A 16,747-nucleotide genomic window follows, 5' to 3' on the forward strand; every position below is an offset into this window, starting at 1 on the left:
AAAAAAAAAAAAGGTATTTCAGTTCACCTAATACAAGTACTGTAGTGCAATCTCTTTATCATGAAAGTTGAACTTACAAATGTAGAATTATGTACCAAAAAAACCTGCATTCAAAAATAAAACAATGTAAAATTTTAGAGTCTGCAAGTCCACTCAGTCCTACTTCTTGTTCAGCAAATCGCTCAGACAAACAAGTTTGTTTACATTTGCAGGAGATAATGCTGCCCTCTTCTTGTTTACAATGTCACATGAAAGTGAGAACAGGTGTTCACATGGCACTGTTTTAGCCGGCATCGCAAGATATTTACGTGCCAGATGCGCTAAAGATTCATATGTCCCGTCATGCTTCAACCACCATTCCAGGGGACATGCGTCCATGCTGATGAAGGGTTCTGCTCGATAACAATCCAAAGCATTGTGCACCAACGCATGTCCGTTTTCATCATCTGAGTCAAATGCCACCAGCAGAAGGCTGGCTTTCTTTTTTGGTGGTTCGGGTTCTGTAGTTTCCCCATCAGAGTGTTGCTCTTTTAAAACTTCTGAAATCATGTTCCATACCTCGTCCCTCTCAGATTTTGGAAGGCACTTCAGATTCTTAAATCTTGGGTCGAGTGCTGTAGCTGTCTTTAGAAATCTCACATTGGTACCTTCTTTGTGTTTTGTCAAATCTGCAGTGAAATTGTTCTTAAAACAACATGTACTGGCTCATCGTCTGAGACTGCTATTACATGAAATATGTGGCAGAATGTGGGTAAAACAGAGCAGGGGACATACAGCTCTCCCCCAAGGAGTTCAGTCACAAATGTAATTGACGCATTATTTTTTTAACGAGCGTCATCAGCATGGAAGCATGTCCTTTGGAATGGTGGCCGAAGCATGAAGGGGCATATGAATGTTCAGCATATCTGGCACGTAAATACCTCGAAATGCCAGCTACAAAAGTGCCATGCAATTGCCTGTTCTCACTTTCTGGTGACATTGTAAATAAGAAGAGGACATCATTATCTCCTGTAAATATAAGCAAATTTGTTTGTCCTAGTGATACAAGAAGTAGGACTGAATGGACTTGTAGGCTCTGACATTTTACATTGTTTTGTTTGTTTTTGAGTGCAGTTAAGTTAAAAAAAAAATAAAAAAATCTGCATTTGTAAATTGCACTTTCAGGACAGAGATTGCACTACAGTACTTGTATGAGGTGAATAGAAAAATACTACTTTTTATAATTTTTACAGTGCAAATATTTGTAATAAAAATATACACTTTAATTTCAATTACAACACAGAATACAATGTAGACATGAAAATGTAGAAAAATATCCAAAATACTTAATAAATTTCAATTGGTATTCTATTGTTTAATGCTGTGATTAAAACTGCGATTAATCGCGATTAATTTTTTTTTAGTTAATCGCGTGAGTTAATTGCGATTAATCGACGGCCTTACTTTAAACACACACATTGCAGGTCATCAGATGTATTATTTTTCATATACTTGAAGGCATTTTAATTTTATGGAGAGGAAAGGGAGGTTAGGGAGAGCAGAGTATAGTCTCTTAATGAAAAGAAAAAAACCAAAACAAAACTGAGTTTGACTTCAAAAGCAAAATCATATCTGGTTTTCAAAATGACCTCTTAAAAAAATAAACTGATGGCTTCAAGTTACGTGAGGATTCTGGAAGCTACAGCTAAAGAGTTGTGTGTTTTAAGCAAAGTGGTTGACTTTCTAGCAGGTGATAAAGTGAAAAAACCATTGCATTCCTCCTCTCTGCTGCTTTCCCTTCACAAATTCCTTGCACCTGTCTCCCTATCCTCCTAAGAGCCACCAGCTCCATTGCATTCCCTTGGGAACCATCATGCCTACTTCCCTGAACATACTTCTCCCGACACCTATATACAGCTACTTTTCTTTCCTTACCTCATCAGTACTCTTGTGACATTTAGCATCTTCAGATATGTCATGTTGTGATCAGAAGACTCAATTTTTGTCTTGCATGTGCTCCTGAGATTCTTGCCTTAAATGTTTCTTACTATCTTGATTCTGAACCTTCTTGCAGTATTTGTAATTGTTCAAGGGGGAACATTTTTTGTTAGCTTCTATCTTGGCTTACTTTGTTGGGAATTTGAATGATAATTTGCATTCTAGTAAAGTATTCAAAAGTAAGTTCTTATTATTGGAAAAACTAATTGCATGGTTTCTTCTAGAAATTGCCGTGTTGTGGTTGATTGAACAACAAACTATTAGGTCTGGTTTTAATTAAACTTATGTCTTCAAAACATGTCCTTGTTGGACACTTGCATAGCACGGGGTTGAATAGATCATTGCTTTTCCCTTTATACTTTATGCAGCAGCCGTGCTCGTACATTCAACATGCCCAAGTATATATAAATCAACTCTGAGCAAGTTACATATCTGTTACAGTAGTAATGACTTTTTTTGGGTGTGTAAACTTTCACTCTATAAACCTGCTTAAGAAGACATTGGTCAACTGCATTGTTTGGAGAAACTTGCAGAAAGTTGAACAAGTTTCATTGCAAGCAACGGGCTGTGTTTTCTTTCAGGATCCAAAAATGTATGTACAGACAGTGTTGGATGTCCATAAGAAATATAATGCTCTAGTCATGTCTGCCTTCAACAATGATGCTGGCTTTGTGGCTGCACTAGATAAGGTAATGTATGTTTAATGTCTGTGGTAACCATTAGATCTCTCTGATTTAGGGGGATTTCCAAAACTTTGACTTCCTTGTGTAATTTGCAGGCTTGTGGTCGATTTATAAATAATAATGCAGTGACAAAAATGGCTCAGTCATCCAGTAAATCTCCAGAGTTGCTGGCACGATATTGTGACTCCTTGCTAAAGAAAAGGTATGTCTTACAGGGAAAGATAAAAATTAGTTTTCTAGGGTTTTTTTGTTTAAAACATTACAATTATCATAGTGGTGAAGTGAAATTACACATTGCATCTATAGAAATATATTTACGTTGTTAAACACTTAATTCAAGCAAAAAAGATAATGCAGTAATAATTGCTTGAATAGTCTATATAAAAAGTTGAATAGGAACATGCTTGAAAAACTTTGTTTTCCAAAGAAAATCCCATATTGGACTTAAGTTTCAGTTCACAAGTCAACAGAGGGTCCTGTGGCACCTTTAAGACTAACAGAAGTATTGGGAGCATAAGTTTTCGTGGGTAAGAACCTCTCTTCTTCAGATGCACTTCTTGCATCTGAAGAAGTGAGGTTCTTACCCACGAAAGCTTATGCTCCCAATACTTCTGTTAGTCTTAAAGGTGCCACAGGACCCTCTGTTGCTTTTTACAGATTCAGACTAACACGGCTACCCCTCTGATAGTTCACAAGTCATGAATCTAGAATGTAACGGTATTCATAAGTTATGAATAATAAATTTGCTCAGTAATGCACTTCTTCTTTGACTGCAGCTCAAAGAATCCAGAAGAAGCAGAGCTAGAAGATACACTCAATCAAGTGGTAAGATTCTTAAATAGAGTTTTCTTCTACATAAACTTTTAAATTTCATAATAATTTTAAGGTCATCACAGGAGGTTGCAGGTCATGTGCAATCAACACTTTTATTCTGTGTATTTCATTGCTTAAAGCTTTTGGTAACATTTTTTTTAAAATGCCAAAAGTCCTTTTTTTTGTTTTTTGAAGAAGACTTAATTCAATCAATAGTATACCTCAGAAAGCTGAACAGAATCGACATTCCCTTTAATGTGTATTATGGTGTAAAACCATTTTATCTCTTCTGAACTATTTCAAAGGTTAACATGTAAAAAAAGACTGCATTTACATTTCAAAAATAATTATGACGCTAAAATGTATGACACTTTTAATGAAGTTAAAAATTGGATTTGATACAAATTTTCCGGTGTGTTCCTTTTGTAAAAAGGTTTTTTGGCTTTTCCAGATGGTTGTATTCAAGTACATTGAAGACAAAGATGTGTTTCAAAAATTCTATGCTAAAATGCTGGCAAAGAGACTGGTACACCAGAACAGTGCTAGTGATGATGCTGAAGCAAGCATGATCTCTAAACTCAAGGTAAGTCTTCCCTTTCTTAGCACTGGCTAGGGAGGCACTGTTACTTTCCACACACAATGCATATATGCACTTTTTAATATTTGATCAGAAAAATACAAAACTTAAATTTCACAAGTCTTTTGACCCCTTGGATTTGCAGTCAGTATGTCTTGCTTTGGAATGAGATCTTTAAGCGGGCCTGCTATCGAAGCAAACAACTGCTGAAACAGCTCCCCAATCTGCCACTTTTTTCAATAACCCTGAATGCTACCTTAAGAACAGTTGATTTTTTTTGTGTTGCAATTTGACATCGGCGATAAGTGAAATAATCATTTATCAATACAGCTGAGTTCATAATTTTTTTGCGTAACTGTGCTGCTGTTTACAACAATCTTGCCAAACCTTACTTGTATGCAGTTTTTTTGAAGGGGGAATAAAATGTCAGTAACTTTTTCATTCTCATAGTTGTTATAAAGGGCTAGCAAGTAGACCAGATGTTGAGACTGGTAAATTTTCATGACAGTGTTTCCTGGCTGATTTATTTTAATTTTTAAAATGTTGATCTCACATTTTTGGTGGCAGAACAGCTACAGAAAAAGCAGTTAAAATAACATGACTTGTCTAAATGGGTTCAGAACTTTCCGAGTGATTTTTGGACATGCAGGAAATGGTTTGTCATATATTCCTCTAGCAAAATTGATTCCAATCAGAAAAACCCTACTTTTCTTGTTCTGTTTGTTCTCCCCGTGTCAAAATACATGGTCTTTCAGACAAAGCTGTGCTCTTTAATTACAGCAAGCTTGTGGTTTTGAGTACACCTCTAAACTTCAGAGGATGTTCCAAGATATTGGTGTAAGCAAGGACTTGAACGAGCAATTTAAAAAGCACCTGACAAATTCAGAACCATTAGATTGTAAGTATTAAATTTAATATAACCTTTCTCTTAAAAGCTGAGTTATTGTTAAATTAGCTGCACCTTCCCTTAATTATAGAGATACAAGGGGAAATGACCAAGTGTTGAATGAGGGATGTATTTGATTCATGTAGCATGCCACTGAAAGCTAGAGTTATTAAAACTTCAGCTTGGATAGACTTTTTTTGGGTCTGTTCACTGTCTTCAAACAGCACCTCATGCCTCCTGATCTGAACAGGTTCCTTTTTGTTTTACAGATCGCAGTGGGGTTAGCTGTTACAGAGAGAGGATTCAACATAGTGTATCCTCCTCTGCTAAAAGCGAAGCCTGGTGTTTTTGTTAAATGTTTTTTCCTTTGACCAAAATCATTGCTTAAACAGGGAGACTTGTAGGAATAGTACTGAAAAACGACAGGTCCTCCTCTAGCTCAGTAATTAGGCCTGTTGCTTTCAGATTCAGAGGTCTCTGATTTCAGTTTCTTCTTGAAATGGAATGCTTCAAGATAGAGTTAGCACTTGGTTTTTACTTAATTACATTCCATGTTGTGCAAGGCCTACTTCAGGTTTTATATAATTTTATTTTATAATACATAATGTATTCACTTCTGCCTTGCGTCTCAGAGTCTTTCTGCGCTGCACAAAAAAGTCTCAGACCTCAGGTCAACAGGGCTAAAAATAGCAATGTATACGTTCCCACTAGTTCTGGAGCCCGGGCTCTGAGATCCACACCTCCTTGCTGGGTCTCAGTGCCTGGGCTCCAACCTGAATGAGAACGTCTACACAGGAGCACTGGAAGCTCCCTAAAAGTGGGGGACCCAACGGCACCCAGTCCATGGCCCCATCCCCTGCTCCGCTTCTTTCCTCTAAGGCCCTGCCCCCCACTCACTCATCTCTGCCCCCGTTGCTCGTCCTTAAGGCAAGTAAAAAGTGATGGGGCCATGGCCACCTCAAACCTCCCCCTTCCGGTGCCCCTGCATCTGCACTTCTGTTTTTATCCCTGTAGCGTTAGTCCCACAAGCCTGAGTCAGTTGACCTGAACTCTTGAGACTTGCTGTTGCATTTTGTTTTTTCTCCCCCATTATAGATGCACTCTGAGTCTCAAAAGCAATTGACAAACATAAATTTGCCACTTGTGTTCTTGCCAGTAGCAGATTTTTAGTTAAATAGTTATGCATTAATTTTGAAAAAAAAAATTACTTTTCGAAAAGAGAAGATAAAAGCTAACAGGGTAATGAATGAGATTAAATGCATGCAAATGTCAGGGAATTGTGACTTAGATTCTGAGTAAATACACATTTGACCCCTCAACCCTATATTTGCCTCACACAGTGTCTTTAATTTTAACAATATGTTTTAGAAATAGTAATACTTACCCATTGTCTTTTGATATTAGTGTCATCACCATGTCAGGTCAGGCAACACAGAAACCTCTCCTGTTTTGAGTTGGCCTCTCCCAAACTGCACATTGACAGGTCCGTAATACCAAAGGGGGGAGAGCTGTTAGCCTGTTAATCTATGTACATTTCTTTTCCAGTGGATTTCAGTATACAGGTTCTCAGTTCTGGATCATGGCCCTTTCAGCAGTCCTGCACATTTGCTCTACCTTCTGAGGTGAGGTGATAAGCTTTTTAATCTTCTATTAAATAAACTAAAGTTTCAGTTTAAATTTTTCTCAAAGATGACCTAAAATGAACTCCCAAGTATTTTCTGACATAAAATGTCATGACTTGAACATTTTTGCCTCTGTTAAAGGTGACCTGCAAAGGATTCATTCAAATAAAAAAACCTAGATTTTAATCTCTCTTGTTTTATGGTGTATAAAGAAAGCCTGAAAGATTTTTTTCCTGCTTATTTTTTTATTTTCGAAGTATCAGAAATGTCAACTCTTGTCTTTCCTGATTGTGCTGGAGGACCTCCCAGAGGGAGGTCTGAGATGTGTAATCCTTCTTTGTTACCGATGAGGCACTCATAATCCTTAAACAAGATGGCCTTCCTCCAGAACGTTCAGTAGTCATTAAAATAAAATGGGTGTATGCTTTTAAAGCTCTTGTTTTTATTAAGAAACTTTGACCCTCTCAATTACTCAGCTTTCAGTCTGTTGATTCTTGAGATGACATGATGACTGCTTTTCCAGTCACCCTGGTCCTCAGGCTAGATAAGACCTGAATTTCTAATTTAACAAATGAGTAGCGGAGGAGAAGTGGGGGAAAAGGAAATGACCTTTAAGGCCCTCCTTAATACTTTGCAAAGGAACAAAAGAACAATAAGCCTGTTTTCTTTTCCTTTCCGTATGACATTTAAAGTGAAGTTGATCATAAAAGGAAACTCATATCCAAGTCTGAAGAACCTTTTTTAAAAATTTTCTATCTAGGCCCCCCTAGGAAAGGACATGTTAACATAGCATGGTCTGGATTGATTTACACAGTGTAGATTCAAATACACTTCGAAGTGTGAAAATGCAGTGATGTTGTTTTTCTTTTTATTTATTTTTTTTATACAGTTGGAACGCAGTTATCAGAGATTTACAGCTTTTTATGCCAGTCGTCATAGTGGAAGAAAATTGACCTGGTTGTATCAGCTATCCAAAGGGGAACTGGTTACCAACTGTTTCAAAAATAGATACACATTACAGGTAAGAATAACCTTGTATTAGTGGAAAGGTTTAGTGAATAATTGACTAGTCTAAACATTTTTGTGATGAGTTCTTCCAAGCTGTTATGTAGAGGGACCTTGCTGTTGGAAGTCCCTGACTTGATCTATTTTTTGGTATATGTCAGACAAAATATATATATGTAATTCTGTGTATTGGGGAGAAAAGTTTCAGAATAAATGCTTCACGTATCTTCAAAATAAGAGTCAATCCTTCACAAGCATCCCTACAATAGCAAAACATCAGTGCGCAATGGTGGAGAAAAAATTAGGAAATATATTTTAGCTCTAAACTTTGGAGGTGGTTAAACAGTGAGAAGGAAAATCATTTAAAAATTATGCATATCACTGAGTTTCCTTTTAAAGTGTTTAAGGTCCAGATTTTCCGAAGAGTTTGGCACCCACTTAGACAAAAAATAAAGTAGGCAGATTTTAAAGTGCTCAAAACCTTGAAAGGCTCCTTTTGGAAATTCTTCCCACTTCATTTTAGTGCCTAAATAGGAGCTGAGCTTTTTTGAAAATCTGGCCTTAAAAGTTTTTCCATTGCTTTTTTCAAGAAGCTTTCCAGCTTGTCTTAATCCTGGTATGCCAGCAGTCCCTGAGGTATCCATTGTAAGAAGATAAATTGTATTTTTTTTTTTTTTAAAGTGAGATCAGTGGGTTAAGAGTTTTATAACCCCACTACCTATTTTATACTCCTTTTTAAAATGGCTGAGTACTCACATTCTCCCAAAATTATTCAGTATGGTGTAAGCTTCTGGTTTTCGGGGAGGGACTAAATCTGACTTAGATTCTGCCCGGAATTAAAACAGTGACTACCTATGTCAACACACAAACAGCCTAATATAAATATAGGGTATGTTCAGCTCTATTTTGTACTTGTCTGAACACTGAAACTAAGTGAGTAAACGCTATATAATGGGGTTTGACGTTAGTATTTTAAATTCATTTAATAATTTCTGTAATTCTCTAAGGCTATGTCTACATTACGAGTTTGGGATGTCATTCCCCTGCTCATGTATACATATTCATGCTAGCTCTCATCCAGTAGCAGTGTCGCTGCAGTAGCATAGGTAGTGGCAGTGGAGGCACGGTTGAGCCCATTGGTTTCAGGCATGTGTGTACTTGGCACGGATCAGCTGTGCCTCTGCTGCTGCTTTTCGTGCTGTCATGGCTACACTGCTATTTATACTTGCAGCAGCTCAATGAGAGCTAGCGTGAGTACCTGGACACTTGCAGGGAAATCAGATTCCTAGGTCGTAGTGTTAGACCCTAAAATGTGTGTATATTGCACCTGGCCACTCTGAAAAACACTTATGAACACTGCTTAACTCACATGAGAAATCCAGTTGACTTTAAAGCTAAATGTGTGCATAACTGTGTGCGGATCAGGCTTTTATCTGAGTATCTAAAATAAATTGAGACTTTTGCCTTCTCAAATACCTTACTCAGGCTATTGAACTTACGCATTTAATGTACATTTATATTGTTAATACTACTGGTGATAAACTTGAACAAACCATAGGTGTGTTTATGAACTACAGGGCACTTATCCATAGGCCTTGATGAAATTAGTCGTATCTACAGTTGTATGTAAAATGTTTCTAATGTCATGTAGTGAAATCCAATAGTCTGTGTCTAGGTTTTATGTTAAGGATAAAATGGAAAATACTCATAATTGGGTAACAAATTGAGGGGGAATATTTTGAAATCAGAAAACGTATGGGTAAAAAGAGATACATGGAAGGAACTGTCTGCAAGTAGTTCAACTGGTCACAATCTTAGGATTTAGATTTAAAGAATACTGGAACGTTGGTAATATAATGGTGGGCACATGTGAAGTATCATACAGAGAGACTTGCTGCATTGCATAATGATTCCATTTAAGGTTCCGGGTGTGAAGATTTATCTTCCATTTTAAATAGCAAATCTTATGTTTTATTGGCAGTTCCATGAAGCTCTTTAAAGAGCGTAGTCTGAAAGCATGTGAGCCTACTTTCTCAGCTCTCAATTATCGTTCACACGTACAACTCTCATTCAAGTTAGTGTTGTGTAGACATATCTGAAGGCATGACTATGTCTCACTGTTTTTGGTTTTGCTGCAAACATTATGCCTATTTGCTTTCTCATTATATTTAGGCATAGAGGAAAATTTACTCAAAATCTTTCCAAAAATAACTATAGTACAGTCCCTAGCTCCCATTTTTTAAAAATAGTACATCTTTGAGAACTAGATTTTTGCTTAAACATCCATTTGAATGCTGTTTAATAGCAGAGAAGAAATGGTAGACTTGGATACGAAGGATCATTTAAAAGTATCGTACTTTGCATATTCACTTTTTTAAAGTGATGAATCCTTCAAATTGAGTATTATGAACCTTTTTTTTTGCCTAGCCATAACTGTTTAATCTATCAGGCTTCATCAAGGTTTCAATTTAGTTTGGGTGGGGGAGTGTTTGTGTGTCTGTGTATTCGTGTTCATGATTGGTGAATTTTCCAAGGCAGTCAAGTTCAAATACCCATTCAAGTTGTTTGTATTTTCACTTAGATTTTATATTTGGCCTTTTTCTTTTCTTTTTTTGGGGTCTGGAAGGCATCGACATTCCAGATGGCAATCCTACTACAATACAACACAGAAGATGCCTATACTGTTCAACAGCTGACAGACAGTACTCAGATAAAAATGGTAGTGTCTTAATTATGTATTGTATTACACTAGTTTTATGCAATGTAAAGTCTCTTTTCATGGGGTTCAGCACACTTACTGCTGTCCTGAAAAGGGGAGCAGGAGGTGAGATTTGTTTGACTCAAATGTTAGTTTTTGTTCTTGCGGTAGCAGTTGTTGCTGCTTTGTTGGTCAACTTACCTTCCTGTTCAGTTTCTAGTAATCATAACCTCTTCTAGGTTTTATTTCTGAGGTTTCTAGCAAATCCTGAAGTGTAGACACTCTCTCATTGATCACTATGCTGAATCCTTTAGAATTATATTACTTTATGCCTCCCTCCTCTGCTCCTGTAATTAGTCATTGGTTTTCTAGTGCATGTATTTTTGGCTAGGTCTACACTACAGCGGACTTCCGACCTAAGATACGCAACTTCAGCTACGTGAATACCGTAGCTGAAGTTGCGTATTTTAGGTCGGCTTACCTGGCGGTGAAGACGCGGGAAAGTCGACCGCTGCCGCGCTGCCGCCGACTCCGCTACCGCCTCTTGTCGAGGTGGAGTTCCGGAGTCGACGGTAGAGCCATCAGGGATCGATTTTACCGCGTCCTCACGAGACGCGGTAAGTCGATCCCCGATAAACCGATTGCTACCCGCCGGATCGGCGGGTAGTGAAGACGTAGCCTTTGTTTTAAAACTTCTGTTTTTGGGAAAGGTGGTGGTCTCCCTTTATTATCAGGTTCCTAGAATTTCCCATCTGTTTTATATCCTGAAAGTTTAAGAACATGAACACGTTGAGAATATAGATGCATTGGCTAAGTGTTTTACTTGGAGAGGCAATTCCCTACTGTATCTTCAAAAGCAGACTCTGTACCTCAACTGTTAAAAACCAGGTGTCTCTCTTTTGAATAGGCTCACATAAGGTCTTCTAAGGCATGTCGGGGGGAAAATCAAATTATCTGTGGTCAGCAAACTTAAGTGACCTGCCAAAGAGAGAATAAATCTGTGAATACAAATTAGAGTTTTGGATGCTTCATAGAAAATTCAAACATAGGTTGTCCACATTGGGGAATTTCCTCTGTTATGGACATTGTCAGCCACCAATGTAGCTGCACTCAGCGGAAACCCACAGTTGTAAACAGACAAAGCTGCTATTTGCATGGATGGAGCGTCCACCTGCTTCAAACTGGGTTCACTTTCAGCAGGGAAAATAGCAGCTTCCATGTCTATACTGGAGATATACACTGGTGCGGCTTCCTCAGGGACTGGCCTCCAGTGTTTGTAATCGAAAAAAAGCCCCAGTGTAGATAAGGCCTGAAAAATATTCAGACATCTGCCATGGTCCACTTTCTGAGTTCTTACTCAGCATAAATTTAATAGTCTTTAGATAGATGCTTTCCTGCATGTCAGCACCATTTAGTGGGGAAAGGATCATTAAAGGGGTAATTGGAAAGAACTGTTCTTTGCAATTGGCCTATTTGAGGAACCTCAGAGTAGTCTGGCACAAGAAAGGGGAAAATCTACTATTGGGTTCATGCTAAAGTGGAATTCTTTGTCTTTAATCCTCTAAAATGAAAAGTTTTTAATATTTCACATAAGCTTTTGTGGTATTTCTCAATCGTTAATTCACTGTCTGAATGCTCGACATGTTGTACTTTTGCAATTTTTCTGTACCTATTGGTGATTTTTAATTCTGCCTGCAGTTCGTATTTTTGTAGCTATGTAAAATGAAATTTGAATAGTTCCAGTGCATGCAGGTCCTTTCAATTATTTTGTTATAACTCAATGTCAAAATTCATTGGACATTTGAAAGAAAAATGTATTTTAAGTTGGCATTGATAATTTCTCCTGTAACTTGTAGGATATCTTGGCACAAGTTCTACAGATCTTACTGAAGTCAAAGTTATTGGTAAGTTCTTTTGCTTTCTTGCATATTTAATTTATTGAAAAACATTTTAGCAAATATATAATAATTTTTTGTTTCTTGTAGGTTTTGGAAGATGAAAATGCAAATGTGGATGAGGTGGAATTGAAGCCAGATACCTTAATAAAACTATATCTTGGTTACAAAAAGTAAGAAAAATCTAATAGTATAAACCGGTTGTGTATAAATGGTAACAATCTGTTTCTCTGAAGCTCCTGCTATTTATAGTGTCACTTTTTAGCAATGCTATAGCTATGGTTGAGCAAGCACTCTAATGGGTCTATAAAGCAAACAGGATGGCACTCACCAGCAGTGTCAGTAAACATACTCTCACATCTTCAACTCTTGATTCTTGCTAGTCACTGGGGCACAGTAAAATCTGATTTAATTTAGTTAGACTTTGATCACATAGACACATTTGGCTGGCGTGCCATCACTGCGTTTTTTGCCATTAGTCCTGACTTACACATGCCAAGTAAATAAATTACATTGAAAGGGGTCTTATTCATTTAAAAACAAACAAACCACCAAATCCAAAGTTTTAAGCGCATGGCCATTAAAAACAGCCCCTGAAAAAGAGCAATGTGCTTTATTTAGAGATTTTGAGCTCTGAAGTGCCTTAAAAACTAAGATTCTCTTTGCAGTGTCTTTCTGTTAGCTCTTGTTATTTCAGTGCCATTTTTATAGCTATATGTCTCAAACTACTTACAGCACAGTAGTGTTTGTGTGCTTAGCTGAAGGGTAGGCCTAATCTCAGTTATGAATTCCATACTGATGATGATGGTTTATTTAAGAAACCTTTTAGTGTAGCGCATGTAACTTAATCTACATTCTATTAAACAAACCACATTTTGTGTGAAATGAAATAACTGAAATGAATTAAATTTTTATTTAGAAATCCTCCCTTGTATTTAATCTTTTTCCTTTCTTCCGTGTCTGAGCTAGAGGGCTGTTCCAAACAAACTAGAGGGCTGAGTATTCTCTCTTATGAGAATTCATAAACATTATATTATTTGGTGTTAGCAACACTGATGTTATTGTTATGCTTTGTCTAGAAGTAACCTCTTATTTACATGTAATTGTAGCCATATCAGATTTACACATTCTACAGTCTAGTGTTCTGAAATAATGTTACTTATTTTAAATGTGGAATGGTAATAACTAGCAATGTGATCAGCAGGTAACATGATCATCCTTGTTCAGTGTTCTTTAACACTGGATGTATTTCCATCTGTTTTGCTTTATTTAATATAATGTTCACTATCTTTTTTTATACTCTCCTTTTTACAAATCAACCACTTCTTTTGTTTGAATTTTAAAACAGTTAAATTGATAAAATTCTGTTTTCAACAGTGCAGTGGATTCATAGGGATGTTTATAAATATGGCTTATTTGAAAAATATCAAACTGCAATATTGGTTTTTTGGGTCAGGATTTATACCAATCTTCACAAAATATACAAATGTATAATTTGCAACAATATCTATACTTGAGACAAATTAATTATCTCCTCACTAGGATCAGAATGTAATAAGTAAAGCAACATATTGACTTTTCTCCTAAATGTTGTAATTCCCTGTTGTCCCATGTGTATGCTGATAAAATTGGAGTGCAGCATCAATTCCATTTCTCTCTCACTAGAGGCAACACTCCAAATGAGGCCAAAAGTCTGTGGGATAACTAATTGCAGTTGATCTGGTAAATAAATAATAATCCAAATTGTTCACAGCTTGTTCTTGAGGAAGATTAAGTGGTAAATTTTCAAAGTTCTGCTTTTTCAAAAGTAATTTACAAGCCTCACTTTCAATGAGACTTAGGTTCCCTAAATACCCAAGTGACTCTTGAAAATAGGGCTTTGGCTCTTTTGAAAATGTTATCCTTGGTTCCCAGAACAAATCTTAAGCTTTGTATGTTTTATTTTTAGGCAAATGTAATACGAATAGAAGTTTTGTTTTGAGTTATTATTGTTAAAGTTTTTAATGTGTAAATTCTCCTGCAGTATCAAACTCTCTCTCATATGCATTGTGCTAGTAGTTGGTGAGGACCAGAAAGTGAAACTGACATACAGGGTTGTACTGTTTAAGGCCCTGATCCTGCAACAGTGTCTGTGTGGATGGACCCATATTGACTTCAGTGGGGTTTCACATGGGTGCCAGGATCTACACATCAGTATGCAGTTGTAGTTTTGGGTCCCATGCTAAGTAAAATGTAAATAGTGAATAAATATGAATGGTAAAAATAAATGAACTTTAGAATTGAGTAATGCAGGTAAATCTTTTTTCTCCCTTAGATATAAGTTCCTTTTAAATTTCAAAGTCTGTACTCCTTTAGCAGTCAAATGCACAAGTAGTTTTTATTTAGCTTTTGTGATCAAAATTCCTGTGTTTCAAACATTATATTTTGTCATCTTAGTTATTTTTAAAACAAAGCCATAATTTGAGATCTATTTTGGTTTTCTACTTAAAAGAAGACTCAAAACTTAATCTAAACGTTCAGTTCTCCCAATTTAAGTGTGTGCTTTTGTACCAGGATTTGTCCAAATGTGTTCTGATCCTGCAAACTCAGTGGGACTATTCACATGAGAGAGAGTTTGATGGATAAATCTCATCACTTTGACAAATCACAAACCTTTGTAGTATTAACCATTTTGTTGGGATTACGGTATTTAGTGTCCAGTTGTGCTTGTGTACCCTAGAGTACTATGAAATGTATTCCATCTGGCCTAGGTAGCCTTTACAATAAAGAATATCAGAGTTAAGATCATTTGAAGATCACATTTGGGGAAAGGAGGCAACTATGAAATTTCTCTCCTATCCTATCCTCCTTGTCACTAAGTAAGAAAAGCTGTGTTGGGAGCAAATGGGAGGAATTGGTTCTTTTTGTAGAACTGGAAATGGAAGGAGTAATCAGATATTCCCAACTTTCCACTCAGATTTTCTTTTTGAAATTAGGCTAATTATTTACTCAACTTCCCTTTCCTGGCAGCAAAAAATTGAGGGTAAACATCAATGTGCCAATGAAGACTGAACAGAAGCAGGAGCAGGAAACTACACACAAAAATATAGAGGAGGACAGGAAACTACTGATTCAGGTGGGTTGGATGTTAGTATGATGAGATCAGCCACATGCCATTGTAGGCAATCTGCGACTGCTAGTACCAAATATCCCCAACTGCTGGAGATAGGACACGAAATGGCTCTGAGTTACTGCAGTGAATTCTTTGAATTCTGGCTGGTGGGACTTGCCCACATACTCAGGATCTAATTGATCACCATATTTGGGGTCAGGAAGGAGTTTTCCCCCAGGTCATATTGGCAGAGACCTGGGGTGGGGGTTTGCCTTCCTCTGCAGCGTGGAGCATGGGTCAGTTGCTGGTTTAACTAGACAAAATGGTGGATTCTTTATAACATGAAGTCTTTAAATCATGATTTGAGGACTTCAGTAACTCAGCCAGAGGTTATGGTCTATTACAGGAGTGGGTGGGTCAGGTCCTGTGGCCTGCGGTATGCAGGTCAGACTAGATGATCACAATGGTACCATCTGGCCTGAGTCTGAGTATACTGGTCAATGCTTTCATCCCCCTCTTCGTTAGCAGATACAAGCCACTGGTAGAGGCATGATAAAGCTCTAAAGACAGTGTTTCCCAAACAGCGGGTCACAGGAAGGTTCTAGATGAGTTGTGGGCCTGGTGCAGAGGAGAGGCTCCCAAGGGGGAGAGTGAGCCCTCTGCTCAGTGGTGACTCTTGTCCCGTAGCACTGGGCCCAGCTCCAGGTGTTGCCATCTGATGAAATGCTACTCTCCCTAATTTGGCTCAGCCACCCCTCTATTATGACAGAGGAGAGGCTGGGCCAAACCTGAGCGGCTCTGTGACCCCCATATGCTACGTTGCAATCCTATGGTTGCTAACTATCTAATCGCACAAACCCAAACACCATTGCCCCGCCCCTTCTCCAAGACCCCAGCCCCCCACCCTCCCTCTGTCACTTGCTCTCCCGCACTCTCTTTCACTGGGCTGGGGGAGGGGGTGCAAGCTTGGGGGGTGGGGCTGAGGGGTTTGGAGTGTGGGAGGGGGCTCTGAGCTGAGCCTGGGGCAGGGGGTTGGGGTTGGGCTCTGGGAGGGAGTTTGGGTGCGGGTTCTGGGCAGGAGGTTGGGGTGCGTGGGGTGGCGCTTGCCTCGGGCGGCTCCTGAAAGTGACCAGCACACCCCTCTAGCAGCGGCTCCTAGGTGGGGAGGGCAGGGGTCTCCGTGCGCTGACACTGCCCTCACGGTTCCCATTTGCACTTGAGGTGGGAGTAGTGTGCAGAGACCCCCTGCTCCCCAGGGGCCGCAGGTACGTGCCGTCTGCTTCTGAGAGCAGCGCAGGGCCAGGCTAGGCAGGGAGCCTTAGCCCCGCTGTGCCTCCGGACTTTTAGCACCTAAAATCTCCCGGTTTGGCGTCAGTAGCCTCTGGGAGATAGGGTCTGATTCCAGGAGACTCCCGGCTAAACCGGGAGGGTTGGCAACCCTATGTAAGCCCCACAGTGAGGAGCCGGCCCCAGCCCCATGGGACAGGAGTTGCTGCTGTG

At 38.5% G+C, this 16,747-nt stretch overlaps 1 protein-coding gene across 1 annotated transcript in view; it reads left to right on the forward strand.

The window, feature by feature from the left end:
• LOC113407010 (cullin-1) overlaps positions 1 to 16,747 on the forward strand; it is an 83,036-nt gene that overhangs the window by 64,998 nt on the left and 1,291 nt on the right. The window contains exons 10-20 of the mRNA XM_026654064.2: positions 2,559 to 2,666; positions 2,756 to 2,862; positions 3,437 to 3,485; positions 3,925 to 4,056; positions 4,831 to 4,948; positions 6,482 to 6,558; positions 7,448 to 7,579; positions 10,190 to 10,282; positions 12,118 to 12,165; positions 12,247 to 12,329; positions 15,166 to 15,271. Of these exons, the coding sequence (XP_026509849.1) occupies positions 2,559 to 2,666; positions 2,756 to 2,862; positions 3,437 to 3,485; positions 3,925 to 4,056; positions 4,831 to 4,948; positions 6,482 to 6,558; positions 7,448 to 7,579; positions 10,190 to 10,282; positions 12,118 to 12,165; positions 12,247 to 12,329; positions 15,166 to 15,271 (1,053 nt within the window). The remainder of the gene's footprint in view (positions 1 to 2,558; positions 2,667 to 2,755; positions 2,863 to 3,436; positions 3,486 to 3,924; positions 4,057 to 4,830; positions 4,949 to 6,481; positions 6,559 to 7,447; positions 7,580 to 10,189; positions 10,283 to 12,117; positions 12,166 to 12,246; positions 12,330 to 15,165; positions 15,272 to 16,747) is intronic.

Source organism: Terrapene carolina, unplaced genomic scaffold (genome assembly GCF_002925995.2).
Source record: "Terrapene carolina triunguis isolate 2854851 unplaced genomic scaffold, T_m_triunguis-2.0 Scaffold179, whole genome shotgun sequence".
Lineage (NCBI taxonomy): Eukaryota > Metazoa > Chordata > Testudines > Emydidae > Terrapene > Terrapene triunguis.